This window comes from Lynx canadensis, chromosome B4 (genome assembly GCF_007474595.2).
Source record: "Lynx canadensis isolate LIC74 chromosome B4, mLynCan4.pri.v2, whole genome shotgun sequence".
Classification (NCBI taxonomy): Eukaryota; Metazoa; Chordata; class Mammalia; order Carnivora; family Felidae; genus Lynx; species Lynx canadensis.
The window spans coordinates 69,286,331-69,308,734 of NC_044309.1; the positions used below are offsets into that span (position 1 = coordinate 69,286,331).

General features: G+C 35.5%; 1 protein-coding gene across 11 annotated transcripts in view; it reads left to right on the forward strand.

Annotated features, from left to right (window-relative positions):
• Positions 1-22,404, forward strand: part of PPHLN1 (periphilin 1) — a 145,329-nt gene that overhangs the window by 7,556 nt on the left and 115,369 nt on the right. For 2 of the 11 annotated variants that reach the window (XM_030322349.2, XM_030322354.1), the window contains exons 2-5: positions 2,239-2,281; positions 5,308-5,399; positions 17,580-17,744; positions 20,051-20,112. In XM_030322349.2, the coding sequence (XP_030178209.1) occupies position 2,281; positions 5,308-5,399; positions 17,580-17,744; positions 20,051-20,112 (320 nt within the window). In that variant the 5' untranslated portion in view covers positions 2,239-2,280. Of the gene's footprint in view, positions 1-324; positions 344-755; positions 802-2,238; positions 2,282-4,112; positions 4,172-5,307; positions 5,400-17,579; positions 17,745-20,050; positions 20,113-22,404 lie in introns of those variants that run through there. The other 9 variants (XM_030322357.1, XM_032593948.1, XM_030322355.1 and 6 more) reach the window with 6 other exon arrangements.

A 22,404-nucleotide genomic window follows, 5' to 3' on the forward strand; every position in this document is an offset into this window, starting at 1 on the left:
TTATATTTAATCATTGTATTATAGACATTTAAGCAATTTATTATTTTTTGTAAAGGAAACTAATTTCCTTTTATAGAATTATTCAATTGTGTATAGTAAGTGAAATTTTAAATTAAGATCTTTCTTTTATTTTTATTTCTTATTTTTTAAACGTTTATATTTATTTATTTTGAGAGAGAGAGAGAGTGCGTGCACGTGAGAATCCCAAGCAGGCTTCCACTCTGTCAGCGCTGAGCCCAAGGCGGGGCTCTATCTCACAAACCATGAGATCATGACCTGAGCCGAAATCAAGAGTCAGACACTCAACCGACTGAGCCACCCAGGTGCCCCTCAACTTTTTAAAGTAAAGAGAATTTATTTATTTACTAAACATTTTTACATTTAACTGATTTCGATAGCTCCCTGTAAGATGAATACTCCACTGGGGCATCATCAAACACGGAGTTAAATATGCAAAACTGTTTTAGGATTAACTGTAGGAATTGAAATTGTAGTAACATTAGTGCAATGAGTAGCTGTTTCATTTTTGCTGTTTGTTTCTAGTAGAAATTAAGTTTAATATACAGATTGATATCCTACAGAAGTGGTAGTTATATTCAGCAAATTCATCTGGGAGTTTGCCAGATAAATTCATGTTTTTGTTTTTGTCTTTTACTGTGTTAAAATACACATAGAATTTACCATTCTAACCATTAAATATACAATTCATGGGTATTAATAAGTACATTCACATTGTTGCAACCATCACTCCCATCCAACACTTTTCATCTTCCCAAACTAAAACAACATACTCATTGAATGGTAAGTTTCTATCAGATAATGTACATTTATTTTGGCTTTTTTCTGCTTCCACTTGTTGAGTCATCTCCAGATTTTAGCTTTGATTCATTTTGTTCATATTTAACTCTTTCACAAATACATTTAATTGGTCTCTTGTCTCTTGATGATGTATATTCTAGGCATTCTATTTTGAATTCTTATATTATATTTTTAATTTTGCCTTGTACTTGCTGCTTTGTTTCCAATTTGACTTTCTTTGCTACTTTTTTTTAAGCTTCTGTAAATTGTAGATTGATTAATTAAAGTAGAAATCTTTTGAGGTAATAACAATAAAATTCTATTATTTGTCTTGTAGACTTCCAGGCAGAAAAAGGAACTAGATCAGGAGTGACCTCTAAATTTAAGACTGTAAAAAGAACTTTATTTTTGCATGTGGCTAGTGAGCACAAAATTTCTATGTAGCAATTAAATGGGCCTAATCTTTCCCGTAGAGCCACTCCTATCCTTTGAGTTTCTGGTAAAGTGGTAGATAGGGCTACAGGCTTGAGTAGACTTAGATTCCCCACTTTTTTTTTTTTTTTTTTTTTTTAAGATAAGACTGGTTCATAGATTTGCAATTTCCATCATGATATGCACATTACTTATTTGTCGTTACTGTCTTCATTTTACCTAAACTTGCTCAGTGCACTTTATTTCTTTTGGGGGAAAGTCTTAAAAGTTCTCCATCATGGGAGATTACGGGGTGCAAGTTCTGGAATGAAGTCACAGGAGTAAAAAAGCACAGCATAGAGAATATAGTCAGTGACATTGTAATAGTGATATATGGTGACAGATGGTAGCTACATTTGTGAGCATAGCATAATGTGTAATTACCATGTTGTACACCTGAAACTAATGTAATGTTGGGTGTCAGCTGTCCTCAAATCTAAACAAAAAGTTCTTCATCAAATTTTTATCTAGTAGATATAGTATTTTTTGATGAGTTGATGATTCTTGCCTTGATTTTGGGATGATTTTTGAACATGGGACTATTTATTGCCAATATAAAACTGTAGGGATTTCCAGACTAAGGATAGTAGATTTTTTTTTTAATAGGTGAGATATTTTAAAGCCAGCATTCTTAATATTCTAGATGAAAATTGCCTTAAAAATCTCAAGCAGTTCTTTCAAAGATAAGGGTAAGAAAACTGTCCTGCCCAGCTCTGAACTGGCAAAATTAGGAGAATTCTTTTAATATAATTAGGTTATTCTTATGAAACTTGGGTGGCCTCTTGTGGTCAAAATAATCTCTTCTATTTTTAAAAATGTGTTTGAAGGGAGTTCGGCTTACTAATGGTCATACTTTTTTGTTCTTAGGGTTTTATTTATACAAATAATGAAGGGTTAATTATTTTTCTCCATTGGTTGATTTATACAGACACAAATCCTTATGTCTGTATTTTTCCCCCCCCCCCACAGGAGATTGTTGAAAACTTTATATTTGATTCCTGAAAGGACTCAAGTAAGTAGTATAGTAGTTATTCTTACATTTTTTTTTTTTTAATTTTTTTTTTTCAACGTTTATTTATTTTTGGGACAGAGAGAGACAGAGCATGAACGGGGGAGGGGCAGAGAGAGAGGGAGACACAGAATCGGAAACAGGCTCCAGGCTCCGAGCCATCAGCCCAGAGCCTGACGCGGGGCTCGAACTCACGGAGTGCGAGATCGTGACCTGGCTGAAGTCGAACGCTTAACCGACTGCGCCACCCAGGCGCCCTATTCTTACATTTTTTTGTGGGAAGCCAGTAATTTTAATATCGTAGTGTTATATCTAGTTAAGAATCTGTATAGTATTTCCTTAGAACTCTTGTATTTTATTTTTGTTTCATTAATTACACAATCTTACTTTTACTTGTTTTCCTTAAGTTCATTAATTTATATTCATAGTTTTTGCCATCACTTTACACGTTATGCTTATGTTTTTAAAATAAAAAAAATTTTTAAAGTTTTATTTTAATCTGTACCCCACATAGGGCTTGAACTCAAAATCCTGAGATCTAGATTCACACGTGCCTTCGACTGAGATGCTTATTGAACGATTTCCAAGACCTTTAAATATAGTTCTTTATTTTTGTTATGGGTCATAGGATGTATATAAAACATGCATTGAAAATATTCACCTTCCTATACTCAGCCACCCAGTTCTCCCCAGTGGCAAGCACTGTTCCTTTTCTTGCTTATACTCCCAGAAGTATTCTGTGCATGTGCATATATATTCATACCCTGTCGTTATATTTTCCCAGAGTGGCAGCATATTCAACATATTAATCTACCCTTTGTTGTTTCTTACTTACCAGTGTATCTCGGCATTCTTTCTATATTATATATGGGGTGACTTTTCTTTGAAATGGCTTGCATAATGATCCTTTATATGAATGTACAACATTTTATTTATTCTGTACCCTCCTGACCATCATTTTAGGTTGCTTTCAGTCTTTGCTGTTCACCTATGGAAGTATACATAGAAGTTGAATTACCAGGTCAAAGCATATGTGCATTTTAATATTTAATATTAATTGCCAGTTTTTTTCCCAGTCGGTACCAAAGTATACTTGTTTTGTTAATATAGGAGAGTGTTGCTTTTCTTACTCTAGTCAAAGGAGTTTGATTTTTGCAGAGCTTTGGGTGAAAATTAGTATTCTATTATAGTTTTCATTTTCATTTTTCTTATTTTGAAGAAAGTTGAGCATCTTTTCAAAAGATTAAGTCATTGTATTTACTCTTTTGTGAACTGACTTCATATCATTTGTGCATTTTTCTTTTGTGTTCATTTTTTTTTCTGTGATTTGGTTTCATTTGGTTGCTGTTACTTCTCTGTACTGTCTCTCAAGTAGGATAAATGATGGATTCAGTAAAAGTGGGATAGGTGGAGTAATTTTGACAATTTCTTTTCTTTTTTTTTCAACTTCCAAGCTTCCATCAGGTCTTGTACCTAAAAGATTGGTTACTTTGAAATAACATTCTTAATGACGTCTGATTATGGACCTGGAATTCAAGTTGATTAATGTTAGAGCTAATTTGCGACTTCAGATTTTTCTAGGCATATTGGCATTAGTTCATTTTATTGGGTCTATTTGTATTAGAAAATATTGTAGGTTTGTTTTTACAGAGAAAATTAAGATTGTTTGTACTATGGATAGTGTCAAAAAATACTGCCCTCATCTTTTAGGCTTTGTTTTTTTCTTAGACCATAGAATTCTGTATTGCCAAGATGGGATGTCATCTCTTTTTTTCCCCTTTAGGGTTACTACGTCATAAAGAGCCACCAAAAATCTTTTGACATGTATCTTCTCTGAGAAATTTTCCTTCTTCACAACTCTGCGGACTAGAGCTGGACTTGTTGCTCTATTTTGTATGTACTAAAAGGCCCTGAGTTAGTACCAGTCCCATTTTCAGTTCTTGCTCGTGATCATCCTTCTACATATCAGATGGTTCGTAGTTCTTGGGTCAGAACCTGCTTCATTTTCTCCTGGTTCTGCCCTGTTAACCATTTCTCATCGACTCTGGTGGTTATTGAGCTGCTGCCTGTGGGCTGCCTGCCTGTTTTTGTAAATAAAAAATTTTTTGGAACATGACCACACTGCTACATTTATATGTATTGTCTATGGCTGCTTTCATATTATAACAGTAGAATTGAGTAGTTATGACAGACCTGTGACCTGCAAGCCTGAAAATATTAGTCTGATCCTTTACAAAGAAGTTTGCCAACCACTGATCTATTGTATTGCGATTTCATAGAAATGACCTTCAGGCTATTTCCTGCACCCTTTTCTCATCTTCTTCCTGCATTAGCCCTCCACCCAGAACATATCAGCTCTCAAAGTAGGAAGCCTCTCTCTGCACCCTAAATGTGAAAAATGTTGATAGAACTTTTAATTTCAAATTTTATGAGAGTGTCTTTGCATTAAAATAAATCTATGGTATTAAAAGCAAAATCAAGAGTGCTCTATTTTGGGGTTTGTTGAGTGTGTTTTTATAGGATTTAACACTTAAAGTTTTTAACACTTTTTTTGGTTAACCATTTCATTGAACATATAGAGGAGATAAGCTCCAAGACTGTAGAAAAACAAAAAACTTAGTGTTATAGAAACCATCCACCAAGAAATAGGAGTAGCATTGCTTGCTGATCAGAGTTTTAAGTTATTCAGGAGAATGAATCTTTTCTAATTTTTACTATGAGAATGAAGAAATATTTGGGGTCTTAGGGATCTTTTTACTATAGTTGATGGGAACAGCTCTTTGAAGCTTTAAATAGCCTTCAAAATGGAAGGTGGAGCTTTCTATTATATTTTTTTTAAAAGAACATTTCAAAATTATTTGGAGGGAGAATTGCCTTAATCATTCTTTTTTTCCTTTGGTCACTTATATTGTTTTCATTAAGTATCTCTGGAATATACTGGTTGGAAAATAACTACTTGTTTTTTTAAATCTTCTCTACTACTTCCTAAAAACATAAAAACTGTAATTCTTTGGTTCCTTTTTGTTTAGTGGCTTACAGAAGAGATGAAATGTGGTCTGAGGGACGATATGACTATGAAAGACTTCCAAGAGAACGAGTACCTCCTCGAAGTCACCCCAGTGTAAGTTGCTAATGATGTAGAATAATTCGCAACCTAGTATGGAAGTGAATTTTGTACACCAAAGCTTGGCCTCCTAACAAAATCTTTAAGTGCAAAAAATGTACCAGTTTAGGTTGAAATATAGACACATTAAGTTTATCTTTTAAAAGTTAAAAGTTTGAAAATAAAAGGCAATATTTCATTTATGTAGATTTCTAAATATGGAAATAAATTTCTAAAATGGTAAGTTTTTATATTGAATTGAATTTGTGAAGAAAATGGAGGTTTTATAAAGGTAGACCATCAGTTAATGAAGGAGTATTTGAGCATCTGCTCCTACTATTAGCTGTCACCTATTTTTCTTTATTCCTAAAAATGTTTGCGAACTGGAAACATTAAAAAGTGAAATTAAAAAGTAGGGGCAGCTCAGCGGCAGGCAGGCAGCTTCTGGTGTACTGTCCTACTGTTTGTCTCTTTGTTGCTCTGGGAATTGGGAAGTTTTAATGAGACCTTTTCTCAAGGAGCTTGCTATTTTGCTTATTATTGTATTCCCAGCACCATCTAGTACCTGGCACATAGTAGGAGCTCAGCGTTTATTGAACGAATATATGTACTCTTTCCCCAAAATCCTCTGCAGAGACCCAAAGGAAGGTTTGTAGAAGGTCAAGAAGCTGTCAGTCTTAAACTTTTGCACAGACACATTCTAAGCATCAGGGGATTTGGGTTGTGGTGATGGTATGTAGGTATATTATGGATCCATTATACACTATCATAGGGAACAAATATTTGTTTATATGTTTTTTTACTTCTATATTTGAAGTAAATCTTACAACCTATTTAGATTGGTAATGTCACATTCAGCATTGTCATTTGGCCTCAATTATAACGTAGGTGGGGGTTGATCTAAAATGATGAAAGATGGGCTCTTTGGCTTTTGGCTTGGAGGAGGTGAAGGTGCAGTTGTCCTAAATCTGGGTTCATCCTGACCCCAGTTGCCTCCACCATGCTGCCAAAGTTTGAGATTCCAGTCCCAAAGTGATCAAAGTGTATACCTGAGGTGCACCAGTGGGGAAGTTGGTACCATGTCTGCCCTGGTCCCCAAGATCAGCCCCCTGTGTCTGTCTCCAGTAAAGGTTGGTGATGACATCACCACGGTAACCCGTGATTAGAAGGGTCTGAGGATTACAGTGAAACTGACCATTCGGAGCAGAAAGGCCCAAATTGAATTGGTATCTTCTGCCTCTGTCCTAATTATCAAAGCTGTCAAGGAATCACCAAGAGACAGAAGCAGAAAAACATTAAGCACAGTGGAAATACCACTTTTGATGAGATTGTCGACATTGCCTGACAGATGCAGCACCCATCTTTAGCCAGAGAACTCTCTGGGACCATTAAAGAGATCCTGGGAACTGGCCAGTCTGTGGGCTGCAGTGCTGATGGCTGGCAGACTCATGACATCATAGATGATATCAATAGTGGTACAGTGGAATGCCAGCTAGTTAAGAACTACAAAGAAAAATATTTCAATAAAAGATCATTTGACAACCAAAAGAAGGAAAAAAAAGGTAAAAGATTGACAAGGTGAAGAGGCCTACCATATTTCAGAATGGGTTGACTTAATTATTACTGTGTGTCATTTCTTTGCAGGTTTTTGTTTTTGTTTTTTTAATGTTTGTTTATTTTTGAGAAAGCACGCTAACGTGAGCCGGGGAGGGACTGAGAGAGGAAGACAAAGGATCCGAAACAGGCTGCTCTGTGCTGAGCCTGATGCAGGGCTCAAACTCAGGAATTGTGAGATCATGACCTAAGCTGAAGTCAGATGCTCAACCTACTGAGCCAACCAGACACCCCTCCAGGTTTATTTATAGTTAAATTCTTTTCAACTTGATAAAATTACCTTATAGTTTACCTAGAAAAACAAACAAGTAATAGAGATAAACATGTGAGACTAATGCAGGGATGGGAAAAGGGATGACTTTAGAAAAAAAAATTCTTAGGACCCCTACCTTTTCAAGGATATATCCCACTAGGAATTTGTATTTCAAGGGTACTTAAAAGAATTTTCTGTGTGATTATGTCACCAACTGGATATATGGATGGATATGTTTTAGTTTGTTTTCAATTTTGAGGAATTGCTTTTTTTTTTTCCTTCATGTAACACATGACTCCAAATGATAAAATCAGGTTCATTTAGAGAGGGCATTTTTTATTTTATTTTATTTTTTTTAGTTTATTTTGCATGAGAGAGAACATGTGCACGAATGGGGGAGGGACAGCGGGAGAAGGGGAGAGATAGAATCCCAAGCAGGCTCTGCACTGACCGTGTGGGACTTGAATTCATGATCATGACCTGAGCTGAAATGCCACCCAGGAGCCCCAAGAGAGGGGATGCCTTTTAAATGGTAACTTACTATAATTACATGTAACTAGTTCTTGCTAGTTTTATATATAAACTTCTTAATCTTCAAAACAATTCTGAGTGTTGAACGGTACAACATTTATAGAACTCAATGGAATGTTTTAGGAGACGTAAAATGTAGGCAGAGGTTTATATACAGAATCTCTGAAGGAAAGGGAAAGAAAAGCAAAAATGTTGGGATCTCATCAAGATAAAAAGCTTCTGCATAGCAAAGGAAATCAACAAAACTAAAAGGCAACTAACTGATGGAATGGGAGAAGATATTTGGAAAGGACATAGCAGATAAAGGGCTAATATCAAAAATCTATAAAGAACTTACCAAACTCAACACCCGAAAAACAAATAATCCAGTGAAGAAATGGGCAGAAGACATGAATAGACACTTTTCCAAAGAAGACATCTAGATGGCTAACAGATGGATGAAAGGATGCTCAACATCCTTTCGCTCATCATCAGGGAAATACATGTCAAAACCACAATGAGATACCACCTCACACCAGTCAGAGTGGCTAAAATTAACAACTCAGGCAACAACGGGTGTTGGTGAGGATGTGGATAAAGGGGAGCCCTCTTGCACTGTTGGTGGGAATGCAAACTGGTGCAGCTGCTCTGGAAAACAGTGGAGGTTCCTCAAAAAATTAAAAATAGAATTACCCTACGACCAGCAATTGCACTACTAAGAATTTATCCAAAGGGTGTAGGAGTGCTGATTCAAAGGGTCGCGTGCACCCCAGCGTTTATAGCCATGCTATCAACAATAGTCAAATTCTGGAAAGAGCGCAAATGTCCATCAACTGATGAATGGATAAAGATGTGTTATATATATACAATGGAATATTACTCTGGTGATGAAAAAGAATGAAATCTTCCCATTTGCCACAATGTGGATGGAACTGGAGGGTATTATGCTAAGCAAAATAAGTCAGATAAAGATATCACATGATTTCACTCCTATGTGGAATTTGAGAAAATTAGCAGATGATAATAAGGGAAGGGAAGGAAAAGTAAGATAAAAACAGAGAGGTAGGCAAACTATAAGAGACTCTTAAATACAGAGAACAAACTGAGGATTGATGGCCGTGGGGAAAATGGATGATGCGCATTAAGGAGAGGGCACTTTTTGGGATGAGCACTGGGTGTTATATGTAAATGATGAATCACTGGGTTCTATGCCTGAAGCCAAGATTACACTGTATGTTAACTAAGCTGAGAAAAATGTAATTTCAGACAATAGTGGGAAATATTTGTGATCATACATGGAAAAAGTTGTGATATAAAATGTTTATTACACCATTCAGCATTATATATGCTTGCTGTGTTATAGAACACACTGCAGTGGAAGTTGGCTTAAAGACTGGAGGCAGAGGGACCTGCCAGGAGGCTGTAGGCTATTGCCAGGCAGGGGGATTCCTTTAAACCAGTCCTGGTTTAAACCAAGTGGGAGAGCAGTGAGTTTTAAGATGGGAATAATCCATTTATCAGTGTCCTAAGATCAATAAGAAGGGTGCTTCGGATCTCTAGTTAGGTCATTGTGTGATAATGGATTTGAGAAAGTTCATACCTAATAGCCTTTGTTTTCTCCTAGGATAAGGTAGAGGGAGACTTGAGGCCACACTGAATTTGGAATAGCCATTGTTGGTATCTCTTCACCAGAGGTGTTTAAAAAGACTTTTGATGATGGAGCAGTGAGCTTGTGCACCATAAATTATGGGGGTGCCAGTCTACAGGAATGTGCACTTTATTACCTAAGTAGCCCAGTTTAGGAGTGGAGAAAGCAGGTTGTTGTATTGATTTAAGATTGCACAATGAGTGGTAGGCACAGAAAGATGAGAATAATGAAGGTTCTGACTCAGAATTATTGAGGTAATATGTGTAATGGGCTGTTTCAGAAAGGAACTAAGGCTGTGAGAGGGATAGTGGATTGAAAGAAGTGAGGGGTTGAGGGACAGGAAAAGCTCAGTGAGGTTGAACACCAGAGAATGACAGAAAGATAGACAATTGGTATTTGGAGTGTGGAGTTGCCAAGAAAGGACAGTTCTGGATAATTAAAGTTCAGTGGATGGTGGTGGGAATAGAGGGTGGGTGAAGGTTATTGGAGTTGAGATCAGAAAAACTTGGAGGCTAGATTTTGGATCAGTGATTTCGACTAGAGGCTCTCAGTCTTCACCATACATTGAAGTCACCCAAAGAGCTGGGTGACATAAATACTGGGCCCCATCCAGATAATTAAGCCCTAATCTTGCAGGTAGGATCTGAACGTCAGTGTTGTGTAAAGGTTCATCAGGTGACTCTTATGCAGAGTTAAGAAATGCAGATTGTAGGTGAACACTGAAGTTGCTGATGATGACAGGAGTTGAGGTAAAAATGATAGGTTATGGAAGTTCTCAATGGATGAGGATATCGTAGTAAAAGTAAACACATTCAAACATTTTCATTTTTATATAATTTATGTGTATAAATGTGAAACAGACTTCTTTATAAAATATCTTCATCAGCAGGAAGCAGATATGTTTTATACCACAAGTGCATTTGAAATCAGGCTAGAGGTACTCACTCAACTGTCTCTAAGTGACTAAAGGTAAATCTGACTTTCCTAAATTCTCTGGCTACTTGGTTCCTCCTAGAGGGGGAGAAACCTAGATTGCCTTTCTCCTGAGGGCACAGAAACTGCCCAGACCTTTTATAGCCTCATTCCTTTCCTTTTTTGAAAAAAAAAATCTTAATTCCATTAGATTGGTCCCTATATTCCTCCAATCTCTCCTAGTTTATAAATTCTTCTGTATTCCCACATCTCCTTCCTCAAGGAGGAAGACCAACTTTATTGGTCTTATTTTGGTTAGAAATTTAAAGCCTTCCCTTCCCTTCATTTTATGTGCCTTTGATGGCTCTTGGAAATTATCCCTTTGCCTTCTATGTTACACCTACATTTTAGTTAAATCACAGTTTCTTAAACTTTTTGGTGCCATGGATCCGTTTAACAGTCTGGTGAAGCCTATGGATCCCTTTTTTAGAGTAGCGTTTTTAAAACTGTAAAATGAAATACACAGAATTAAAGGACTTCTATTTGAATATATTTGAATATTTCAATATTTACATGTATATTTGAATATTTCTCAAACTATTAAAAAGCAAATTTATGATATAGTAAGATGTACTTTAGTAGGTCAATAAAAAGAGCTAGGTGAGGTTTCATTACTATATTTTCAAAATAATGAGAATAAATAGATTTTGAGGTATCTGCAACAGCTATGACATGATATGAAAATATCTGTGATTTCTGTTAAGTGATGAAGCCATAGGTAATTGCTATTATTTGGTTTTTTGTTGCTGCATTTGGGTGAAAAAAGTAATTTTATATTCATATATGATTTCAAGGACCTGCTAAATCCTTAGGCTAGAAAAGCGTTTGATAAATTACACTAGAACAGAAATATAAGTCAGTAAAGTTATAATTCCTGACTTTGGAGCTAATAATATAACTTATTTAAAGCTTAAAAATACTTGCTTACAAAGCAGAGATCATCTTATGTTATTTTAAAGATCATATTGGTATATCACTGATTTGTACAAGAATGTTCACAAGCAGCATTGTTCATAAAAGCTCAAATTGGCCACAATCTGATGTCTAACAATGGAATAGATAAATTAATTGTGTAGGTTACACAGCAGTGAGAATGAATGGACCTGAATGGACCATTGCAAAAGCAGCAACATGTAGGAACCTCACAAACATCCTACTGAAAGAAAGAAGCAAACATAAGAGTATATATCCTGTATTTCCTGTTACATAGTTTTAGAATAGGCAGAATTCACCAATAAAGTGTTTACTTTGGGAGAGGGAAGTAGTGACTGGGACAAAGCACAGGAAGGCTTTTGCTGTACTAAGTGTGTTTAGTTTTTTGAAATGGGTGGTAGTTACACAGTGTGATTACCTTGTGAAGATTTATCCAGAAGTGCATTTATGATTTGTACACATTTTGTATGTATGTCATACTTCCGTAAAAACTTAAGTTTTGAAAAGGCAGATTATTATTTTTCTCTAAATATAAAACTGGTTAATCCTTTAAAAAGTGGGAACTCCCTATCATTAGTGGCTGGGAAAAAGGAAAGTAATGTCTTTTATTTTGTATATTTGGATTCTTTTCTCTAATAGAAAAGCAAGTTTACTGTATTTCTTTTTTTCTCATTACTCTCATTTACTCACTAATATTCAACTATTAACATTTGATGAAAACATGCTTTATTGTATATTTATCCATCTATCTGTCCTTTATCCGTCTATTTAATCCATCTAATTTTTTGAAATATTTCAGAGTAAACTGGCCAACAGTATGTATGCTTTTCATTAACTACATGGATATTCATATCATTAAAGTGCAATATTTTTTTCAACTTTTTCTAAATGTGAAAATTACACATGTGAAACGTAAAATCTTAAGTGTTCATTTGCTGAGTTTCGATTTAGTAACGTTCCTTTGTGTATGCCCTAGGAGGTGTTTTCCTTTTTTGTCTGACAGAATTGCAAGAACTTTCTTTTTGATATTATTTCCAGAGAGGAAGGATCAGATCTTGGCTACATTCTGTAACACTGTGTCCTTATTTTCTGGGGCAGTTCCAGTTTCAGATATCTGACCCATTATTCCCCAAAGCTATTGAAATGCAAAAACACCAATATTTCTTTGAAAATTCAGTGAGTGAATTAAATGAATAGTTACTGAAATGCATGTCACAAAAATATGAGGGATCAGAGTGAGGGAATCTCAAGCTTTTGAAAGAAGTCCACCAGCCTGTGTAGTAGAATTTTTTAGGTATGTGTGGTTTGTGTGGTACTTTTCTAGTAAAAAAACATGTGATGCCAGAAGTAACATAAAATTGATACAACACAGTAGAACGTGTATCAGGTATGTAGTGCTTACTATGTGCCAAGTGCTGTTCCAGGTGCTGGGAATAGAGCAGTGAATTAAGACCAAGGTGTCTGTGCCCATGAAGCTTGCATTCATACTAAGTTGATTGTTTTAGGCACTAATGGCATGAATTATTTACATGCTGTCATGCTTAGTTTGCTGGTAGTTTTGTGTGTTTTAGTTGCTTTTTACTTTCTTATAAGGACATATATCACAGATATAAAAGTAGACAAAATAACAAAATGAACTCCCCATGGACAAATCATCCAAAGTGGCAGTTACCAGCTTTTGGTCCATCTTGTTTTGTCTGTGCCTTCCCCAGTTTCTTTTCTCCCAGATTATTTTGAAGTAAATCCAAGATACCCTATTTCAAATGTAAATAAATAGTTTAGTGTGTGTCTCCAAATGATAAAGATGCTTAAGAGGAGTTGCTTGTCTATTAAATTTTTTCCTTTAAATGTTTTTTGTTAGACTTTGTGCCAAGTATTGTAATCACATTGGAAACGTTTTTAATGTTTATTTATTTTTCAGAGAGAGATAGAGAGAGGGACAGTGTGTGAGTGGGGGAGGGGCAGAGAGAGAGGGAGACACAGAATCAGAAGCAGGTTCCAGGCTCTGAGCTGTCAGTATAGCTCCTGAGGCAGGGCTCGAACTCATGAACCTTGAGATCATGACCTGAGCTGAAGTCTGAGGCTTAACCATCTGAGCCACTCAGGCACCCCTGACGTTGGAAAACTTTTTAAAGAAACATGCTAATCCTCATGATTTGCCCCCAGTTAGTAAAGAGACTAAACATTAGTGTGGGAAATTTGACATTAAATATTGAATGAAACAAAACTTGGTGCTTTTACTTACTGAAATGAAAGTGTTACTCATAAGAGGTAGTTCTATTAAATTGGAATTTACAGCAAATTAAGAAGTAATTGCTTATTTCGTAACAAAACACAATCACCATTTCAGACTTAAAAATTGCAAAACTAATTTGATAAGTATCTTAACCTGCTCAAATTTTCATTAGCAAAAGCAAAACTGAACAGTCCTTGTTTCAGAAACTCAGAAGCCCTAATGGTTGGAATCGTTTTACCCCCTAGATAGGGACCTATGTGAATGTGTAAACTTCATAGACCTATAACTTCTCAAAAAAGTATGTATATGCAAGTTGTTGCTTTCTACATCCTGTGAGAATAGATCATGATTGAGTAAAATAGGCTTAAAATTTTTTTTTAATGAGTTACGTATACTTTTTAATTTTGGTCTGACTGATCATAACATTAACACTAATTTTGGAGGGGCAAATCTGATAGAATTTTACACATATTTTTGGAAATTTTAGTAACAGCCATAGAAAATTGGTACATGGTATAAATATGCAACAATTGAATTGATATGGTCTGATCTTTTTAATGGGGCACTGTACAAATTTTTATAATGATCTGAAGCAACGAAAATTGATTTCATTGAGGTAAATTCAGATTATATGTCCAAACTCAAGATTTGAAATACCTGCATTTTATTTTTTGAAATGTTTTATGTATTTTGAGAGAGAGAGAGAAGGAGCAAGTGCACGCAAGTGGGGAGAGGGGCAGTGAGAGAGGAGAGACAGAATCCCAAGCAGACTCAGAATTTTCAGCCCAGAGCCCCACCCAGGGCTCGATCTTATGAACTGTGAGATCGTGACCTGAGCTGAAATCCAGAGCCAGATGCTTAAGTGACTTAGCCACCCAAGGTGCCCCCGAAATATCTGCATTTTAAATAATAGAAATATTTTGATTCCATTGGGTTTGTTTTTAAATTAATTGAAAATGATTCTATTATCCTTAATCTTTGAAGGTAGTCTTTAGAAGTTACAGTTTTTATTTCTGGTTTGTATATAATGGTGCCATTATTTTGCAAGATATTTCTAAAATGAAGACTCCAACCGTATCAGTACCTGAAGGCTTGTGTATTTCTGTTAGCATCTAGAAAGGGAAATTATGGGGCGCCTGGGTGGCCCAGTTGGTTAAGCTTCTGACTCTTAGTTTCAGCTCAGGTCATGATCTTATGGTTTGTGGTTTCGAGCTTCTTGGGATTCTCTCTCCCTTTCTGTCTGCTCCTCCCCTCCTCTCTCTCTCTCTCTCTCTCTCTCTCTCTCTCTCTCTCTCTCTTTTGCTCTTTCAATAAATAAACATTAAAAAGGAAAATTACATGTTTATAGCTCCATGTAAATTTGTAGGAGAATTTATAACTCTGATGGTATTTCCAATCATGTCCAGCATTGCATGTAATATAAAATACTGTTTGAACTTTTTTATTAAAAAAAGCTTTTGAAAAATTCTGAAATCTTTGCTTCTCATCATGAATTTTGTTACAAAAATCCTTGCATGGTATTCCTAGATAAGATAGGGACTTTCTGAAAATACAGTCTTGGCTTCATCAGATTGCTCCAGTCATCTTTATTTCCTTAAAACTTTTCATATAAATATAGAATTTTCCTTAAGAATAGATGCCTATTATAGAGGTGAGATGGTAATAATGTACTTATATTTGAACAATCTCAAAACATAAAGAGTTTAATCTTCATTGCTAGATACAGAGCTGTCATTAGGAGTTTGTTTTTGTTTTTCTGTTGCTGATTAACAACTTTGGAATGATTTTATTTTTATTTGGAAAAAACAGTTTATTAAATCTATGACTAAATATGATTCAAGTTTTACCATATGCATTTTACAATCCTAAAATAACTTTGAATAGAAGAAAAGGTTGCATGTAAAGTAATAAGCTCTATTCATGCAAGTGTTTAGACATGCATACTTAGGCCACCATCCCTCCAGATAAATATATACAAGGACGTTATAGAATGGAATTGTATGGTTTCTTGGAATTGTAGAAATCAGTGATTCTAATTTTATGAATAACAAATTTTAATTTAGAGAATGCTATAAATTATGTTGCTGATTTTGGCTTAATGTTGAATTTGTTTAGAAGCTCAATGTTTGCTTAGATTTAATTGAAACCTCTTTGAAAGGTACTTTTTATAAGAGCCTGTGGGTTCATTTATCTATTATATATTATGTAAACTATAAAATATTTTTTTTTAATTAAAAAAATTTTTTTAACGTTTATTTAGTTTTGAGACAGAGAGAGACCGAGCATGAACGGGGGAGGGTCAGAGAGCGGGAGACACAGAATCTGAAACAGGCTCCAGGCTCTGAGCTGTCAGCACAGAGCCCGACGCGGGGCTCGAACTCACGGACCGCGAAATCATGACCTGAGCCGAAGTCGGCTGCTTAACCGATTGAGCCACCCAGGCGCCCCTAAAATATGTTTTAATGTAAAATTTAACATACTAAAGAAAGAAACCACCTTATAGCCCCATGGGAAAAAATTAGTAGATCATTTTAGTTCTTAAATAGATATGAACTATTAATTTTATTTTTTCTCAGCACATTAACAAATTTCCTACCCACTGGGAAATTTGAATAAGACACAGTAATTTAATGATTGAATAGTTGCAGTTACTAATGCTAAGAAGTTATGTAAGTGAATAGACACTTTGAGGAATTGTGTTTCACATGGACATTAAAAAGGTAATCAAAACAACAAATATTTTTGAGTACACAGTGTGTCCTACACATTGTACTAAATTTTTTACAATCTGCTTTTTGCTCAGTCTTCACAACAGCTCCTTGAGGTAGGTAATAGTATTAATCTATTGTATTGACGATGAAACTGGACATAAAGATGGTATAGTAATGCCCTGAATGTTGGGCTTTATTTTGGGCTTCATGTTTTTATTTTGTCCAGTCAGTTAATTTAAATTGATCATGGCTTATACTTTGATTGCTTTCTAATTTCTTTCACATATATTTACTCTGATATTGATAGAAGACATACCATGAATGTTCAAGGCGAGATTATTTATAAATACATGTCGTGTAGCTCTCTAGTCCTTACTTGTTGATAACCATTTTGTTCAGTTGTTTCACAGCAACTGCTAACCTAAGTGCTCTTCTCCCTCTGTCCAATTTCCCAGCCCCCCCCCCAAAATCCACTTAGTTGCTCAAACTTTATTTTATTTTAAAGTTTATTTATTTTGAGAGAGAGAGAGAGCAAGCGAGCACATGGGAGGGACAGAGTGAGATAGAGAATCCCAAGCTGGCTCTGCACCACCAACACGGAGCGTGAGCCTGACTCAGGGATTGAACTCACAAACTGGGAGATCATGACCTGAGCCAAAACCAAGAGTCCAGTGTTTAACTGACTGAGCCACCCAGGTGCCCCTAATTGCTGAAACTTTAAAACATTAACAACTTACTATTTTGAAAATGAGTTCAAATTTTATATTGGGTTTTATTTTGCTTCTAGACTGTGAAGTCAAAGGCTGTTTTCTCTCCAGCGCTTCTGGAGAAATAGCAATGTTTCCTCTTGATGATTCTAGCTCAATATTCTGTCTCTGTTTGCTGTTGCTTAAGTGTAAAGATTTTGTATTTCTTCTGAATAGTATACTTCAAACACATTAATTAGACTAAAGGTGTGTGCTATCTTAAATGGTTTTGTTTTTAAAATTTTTAGGGAATTAGGATTAGAGCTATGTAACATTCTTTCCGTAGTTTATTTCTTTATTAAAATAATAATATGTATTTTTTCTTTTATGATTGATTTTTAGTATTGCTACTTGTTATTTTAAGCACCTGGCTTCATTGAACAATTTTATTTCCTTTAATCCATGTGAAAACATTACTATTAGTTATATTCATGTTATTTCATTAATGCATTTTTGTTTGTTTATACATTTACTCTATTTGATTAAGGATAAGAACTCCTGTGCTTTTAAAAAACCTTTCCAAAACCAAATAGAGAAGTTAGTGATTTTTATATATTTCTTTTTGTCTGTTTTAGGATGGCTACCATAGAGTAGTTAATATTGTGCCAAAGAAACCACCACTGCTAGACAGACCTGGTGAAGGAAACTACAATAGATATTACAGTCATGTTGATTACCGAGAATATGACGAGGGCCGCAGTTTTTCTCATGATCGAAGAAGTGGTCCACCTCACAGAGGAGTATGTAAATTTCCCCCGTGTACTAATTGTTATATTTTATAAGTTTAAAAGTCATGTAATTTTTGAAATTTATGTGATTGGCCATGAAGGCAGGTGAATAAACACTTCCTGCTTGATGCTCTGTTGACTTCCCTGCTAGAGCTGTCAAATGGGAACTGGTAGTGGAGAATCTTGGGATAAAGTGGGTAAGCCATTCTGGATAGCTCTATCTAAATGACATTAATTCCAACTAACCTGTGTTTTTATCCCCTAAATTGGAAAGAATTTGCAGAAGCATATAAAGGTAATCTGTGTATTGCCTTGGTACTCAAAAAAGTGATGAGCAGGTGGTTACCATCTCTTACTGGAGGTACTCACTTATAATTACTTTATTTTCATTCATGATGAGATGCTGTGGGTGAGGTTGGATTAAGGTTGTTGAACTTTAGTCTCATTTTTGTTGTACTTATTAAAGTCTACTTACTCAAATTAGAAAGCTCTCACAACACTGTCCTATATATAATAAGCACTTTTTAAATGTTAGCTGTTATTACCATTGTTATTATTGTATTTTGTTTCTTCTGATAATCTTTAATACTCTAGAAGTATGTGTATTAAATGTTGCAACAATCTGTCATTGAACTTGACTGCAACTATTCCTTGATGTAGTTCCTTTGACTTGGCTTGTGTGTTCACCTCACTCCTCTGCCAGACTGTTTTTCTACATTTTCTCTTTTTTCCCTTTGCCTACTGTATACTATTATAATTTACAGTACATATTCAAATGTTTATATTAAAATTTGACCTCACATTCGCTGTTGGAATTACTTTCCATACTTCACCCTTAAAGTCATTTACCCAGGATTGTGTGTATATATGTATGGAAGGCCAGTTCTCTGATTACTCCATCATGGTGACTCTTAACAATTCTAAAGTAGTAATGAGACTATTCAGTGTTTTCTTGTAGTTTTAAAGTTGGGAGTGCACAGCTTCTTTCTCATAGAATTGATTCGTGTTTTTTTCAATTTTTAAATGTTGTGCTGTTCCTTTAGGAAGACGAATTTGGTGTCGAAAAGTAAACATTATGCATTGTCTCTATCCTAGAAATACTGGACTTTGCCTTTGGAGTTATTCTTCCAGGTAGTCTGAGGAAGAAAAAAATTTGGCCTTGCATAAGATTGTTATCCCTCTTGTGAAAACTAAATGTGGCCATTTAATATAAATAGGGAATTTTGGATTCATTGGACCAATTTGTATTTGAACCCTCATGAATATGATTTTTTCCCCTAAAACCTTGTAGCATAATAGTGCCTCAACAATAGTTTTTTATTACAAATTGTGTTCATTCATACTTTGTGCAACATTTTCTCTTTAAATTCTCTTCAAACAAAAATAACCCCACTTGAGATCCTTAGAACTCTCGTGATACTAAGTTATCTTGAGTTCAGTTATATAAACTAACTTTATCCAATATCTTATTAGAGCTGTTGAATTTTCTTTATCTTTTTGTTATATTGTTTTTTGTTTCTTTGTATTTACTGTTGAGAAGAAAAATGATGATACTAAAGAGGAAGATGAAAATAGTATTTATTTTAGCTGAATAAGTATTTCTGATTATAAATAATTCACATTTTATTGTTCTACATATAATTTTAAAGTAATTGGGCGTGGATTACTGTGTGTGTGTGTGTGTGTGTGTGTGTGTGTGTGTGTAAAACGTACCTTTCAAATGTATCTGTTTTAGAGGACAAAATGCTTGTTTTGATTAACCTTAAACTTAGTGCCACATGTTGCTCTAATTTAACTTATCAGTAGGTGATGGTTTCCTATTATATTGTTTCCAAATTATGGATTTTAATGGGAGTCAAGATGAGAAAAGAAAATTTGAACAAGTGGGAAAGTAACAAATGTTTCCTGGTTTTGAATTTGAAACTTGGTGAAAGAACTTGACAGAACGAAAATAAAGAGACCTGTGTGCTTGATTAAATTTAAATCGAGCCTTTGTTCTTATAGCAGTCCTTAGCTGTTGTGATGTTGGTGTATGTTTTTGGCAATAAGGCTGTTAGGCCTACCAAAGAAGTACCGTAAGCATTTTCATGCAGATAAATGGTTCCACAGGTTGTCAGTCCGCTAAGTCACTTGTTGATATGGGTGACTTGCTGTATCTTTTTTTTCTTCTTCATGCCTTTGAAGCTCAGATTTAGAGAGGTGTTTTTGTCCTCATTTTATTTTGGTCTTAGAGACTCGTTTCCAGTAGTACTGTTAGATGTATCCTACTTGACCTAAATAATATAAACAAATGTCTAAGGAGCTCTTTTATTTTACAGGATGAATCTGGCTACAGGTGGACAAGAGATGATCATTCCACAAGCCGACAGCCTGAATACAGGTAAAAAGATAAACATAGTACCGTAACCACTCCAATACTTGATTCACTGAGACGTCTGAGGTTGAAATCTAACCTCACTGCTTATAGATGAAATATTTTTAATTAAGATTCAGAATTTTGAAAGCAACAAACATTATATTTTTGTGATTAATATAATAGCACTAACAGCTAACATTCTGTATCTATTGGCATTTTGTAATTGATAACAAAAAATAGTGTTTGAACTATTGGTATATTCTTATCAAATTATTAAATTATCTCTAATGTGTGATGTGGATTATAAGGTATCTGTTTACTTAATTAGAAAGTTAAGGCTTTTTTTTTTTCCGTCTAGAATATTTGAGTCATTACAAAGTTTCCTTTATTCTTATTTATTTATTTTTAAATATTTATTTTTGAGAGAGAGAGAGCTTGAGCAGGGGAGGGGCAGAGAGAGAGGGAGAGAGAATCCCAGGCAGGCTCTGTACTGTCAGCATAGAACCCAATGCAGGGCTTGATTCCATGAACTATGAGATCATGACCTGAGCCAAATTCACAAGTCAGACACTTAATTGACTGAGCCACCCAGGTGCCCCCAGAATTTCTTTTACTATAAGGCATTTTCTTAGTTGTTTTATTTTGATAAGTAAAGTTCTATTGGAAAGACTCATTTTGGAAGGACCTCAGTCGTTGTTAGCCTTGGTTAATTATAGAGACATCTGATAGAATAGTTAGAAAAAAAAAGATGGACAGATTCAGTCAAGTTTTTTTGTTGTTTTTAATAACTTCACAAAGGAAGTAGTAGAAGTTTTAAAAGGAGCTTTTTAAAGATTTCTTGTGAACTGTCGGAGAATAACCTATGGAGAATAGAAAGGCATCAACTGCTACAACTCTAGGTGCCAGAAGTAGACAACAGGATTCAGTGGATTAGAGCAAGGCAGTTTATTGCTCACGGCCCAGCAGTCATCAGGGGCATTGGCATGGTAGTGCTGGTTCCCTGCCCTCAAGTCCCATAGAGTGATGTGGTGGGCAGAGATGGTGGTCGTGCATAAAATGGGATGCACTGCAGCTGAGGAACACAGTGTCAAGAGCTTGCTACTTTTTTGTAGTAAACAGGAAGCAAGCAAGCCAGCCTTCTTTCACTGAGAGTGAGTAGTCACGCGGTGGTTATGCTGTGGTCACCTTGACGTATTTCATTGTATGACTGGTTATAGAAACTGTTCAGTGTCAGCAGATGGTTAGGTCTTGCAATTTGGAGTACACGGTAGGGATGTGCAGGGATGGTCTGAACCCATGGCGGACTGCCTCTCTCAAAAGAAATAATAGAGAAAATAGATGCTGAAAAATACTTTTTTTTTAAAGTTTATTTTGAGAGAGAGAGAGAGAGAGAGAATCAATCCCAAGCAGGCTCCATGCTCAGGTCAGGTCAGGTCAGTATGGAACCTGATTCAGGGCTTGATCCCATGAACCATGAGATCATGACCTGAATGGAAAGCAAGAGTCAGATGACTTAACCGACTGAGCCACCCAGGTGTCTTGATACTTTAATAAAATTTAATTACAGTATTAAACTTAACACAGTAATTATAAAGACTTTTAGCTACGAGTGGAAGAGAATTTCCTTTATCTAATAAATGGGGATTTGTACTGAATGATAAAGTTAGAAGCATTTGCTTTAAAATGAGAATGAAGCAAAGATGCCTGTTATCACTGCTTCTATTTATCATGGTAATGGAGGCCTCAGCCTCTACAGTTAGACAAGAAAAATATATAAAAATTATGAGGGTTAGAATGAAAGAAGACTTTTTACAGATGATAAATTATCTATGTAGAAAATCCAAGAGAGTCCATCATTATTAGAACTATTAGGAAATTAGCAAAGTTTAGTTTAATAGCTGTTAGCATAAGTTAGAAAATGTAATTTAAAAATATTTGCTGTGGCGTAAAAACTATAAGGAGTGATAGGAATAAATCTAACAAAATTGTGTGAGACCTATGTAGTCGAAATGGCACGTCATTTCTGAAGGACACTGAAGACCTGAATAAAAGGAGCAACATAGGGGCAACGGGGTGGCTTAGCGGGTTAAGCAGCTGACTCTTGATTTCAGCTCTGGTCATGATCTCTCAGTTCGTGGAATCGGACACCTCAAGCTCCATGCTGACACCAAGGATCTTACTTGGGATTCTCTGCCTGCCCCCGCACCCTCCCACGCCTCCCCTGCTCATGCTGTCTCAAAAAATAAACATTAAGGGGCGCCTGGGTGGCGCAGTCGGTTAAGCGTCCGACTTCAGCCAGGTCACGATCTCGCGGTC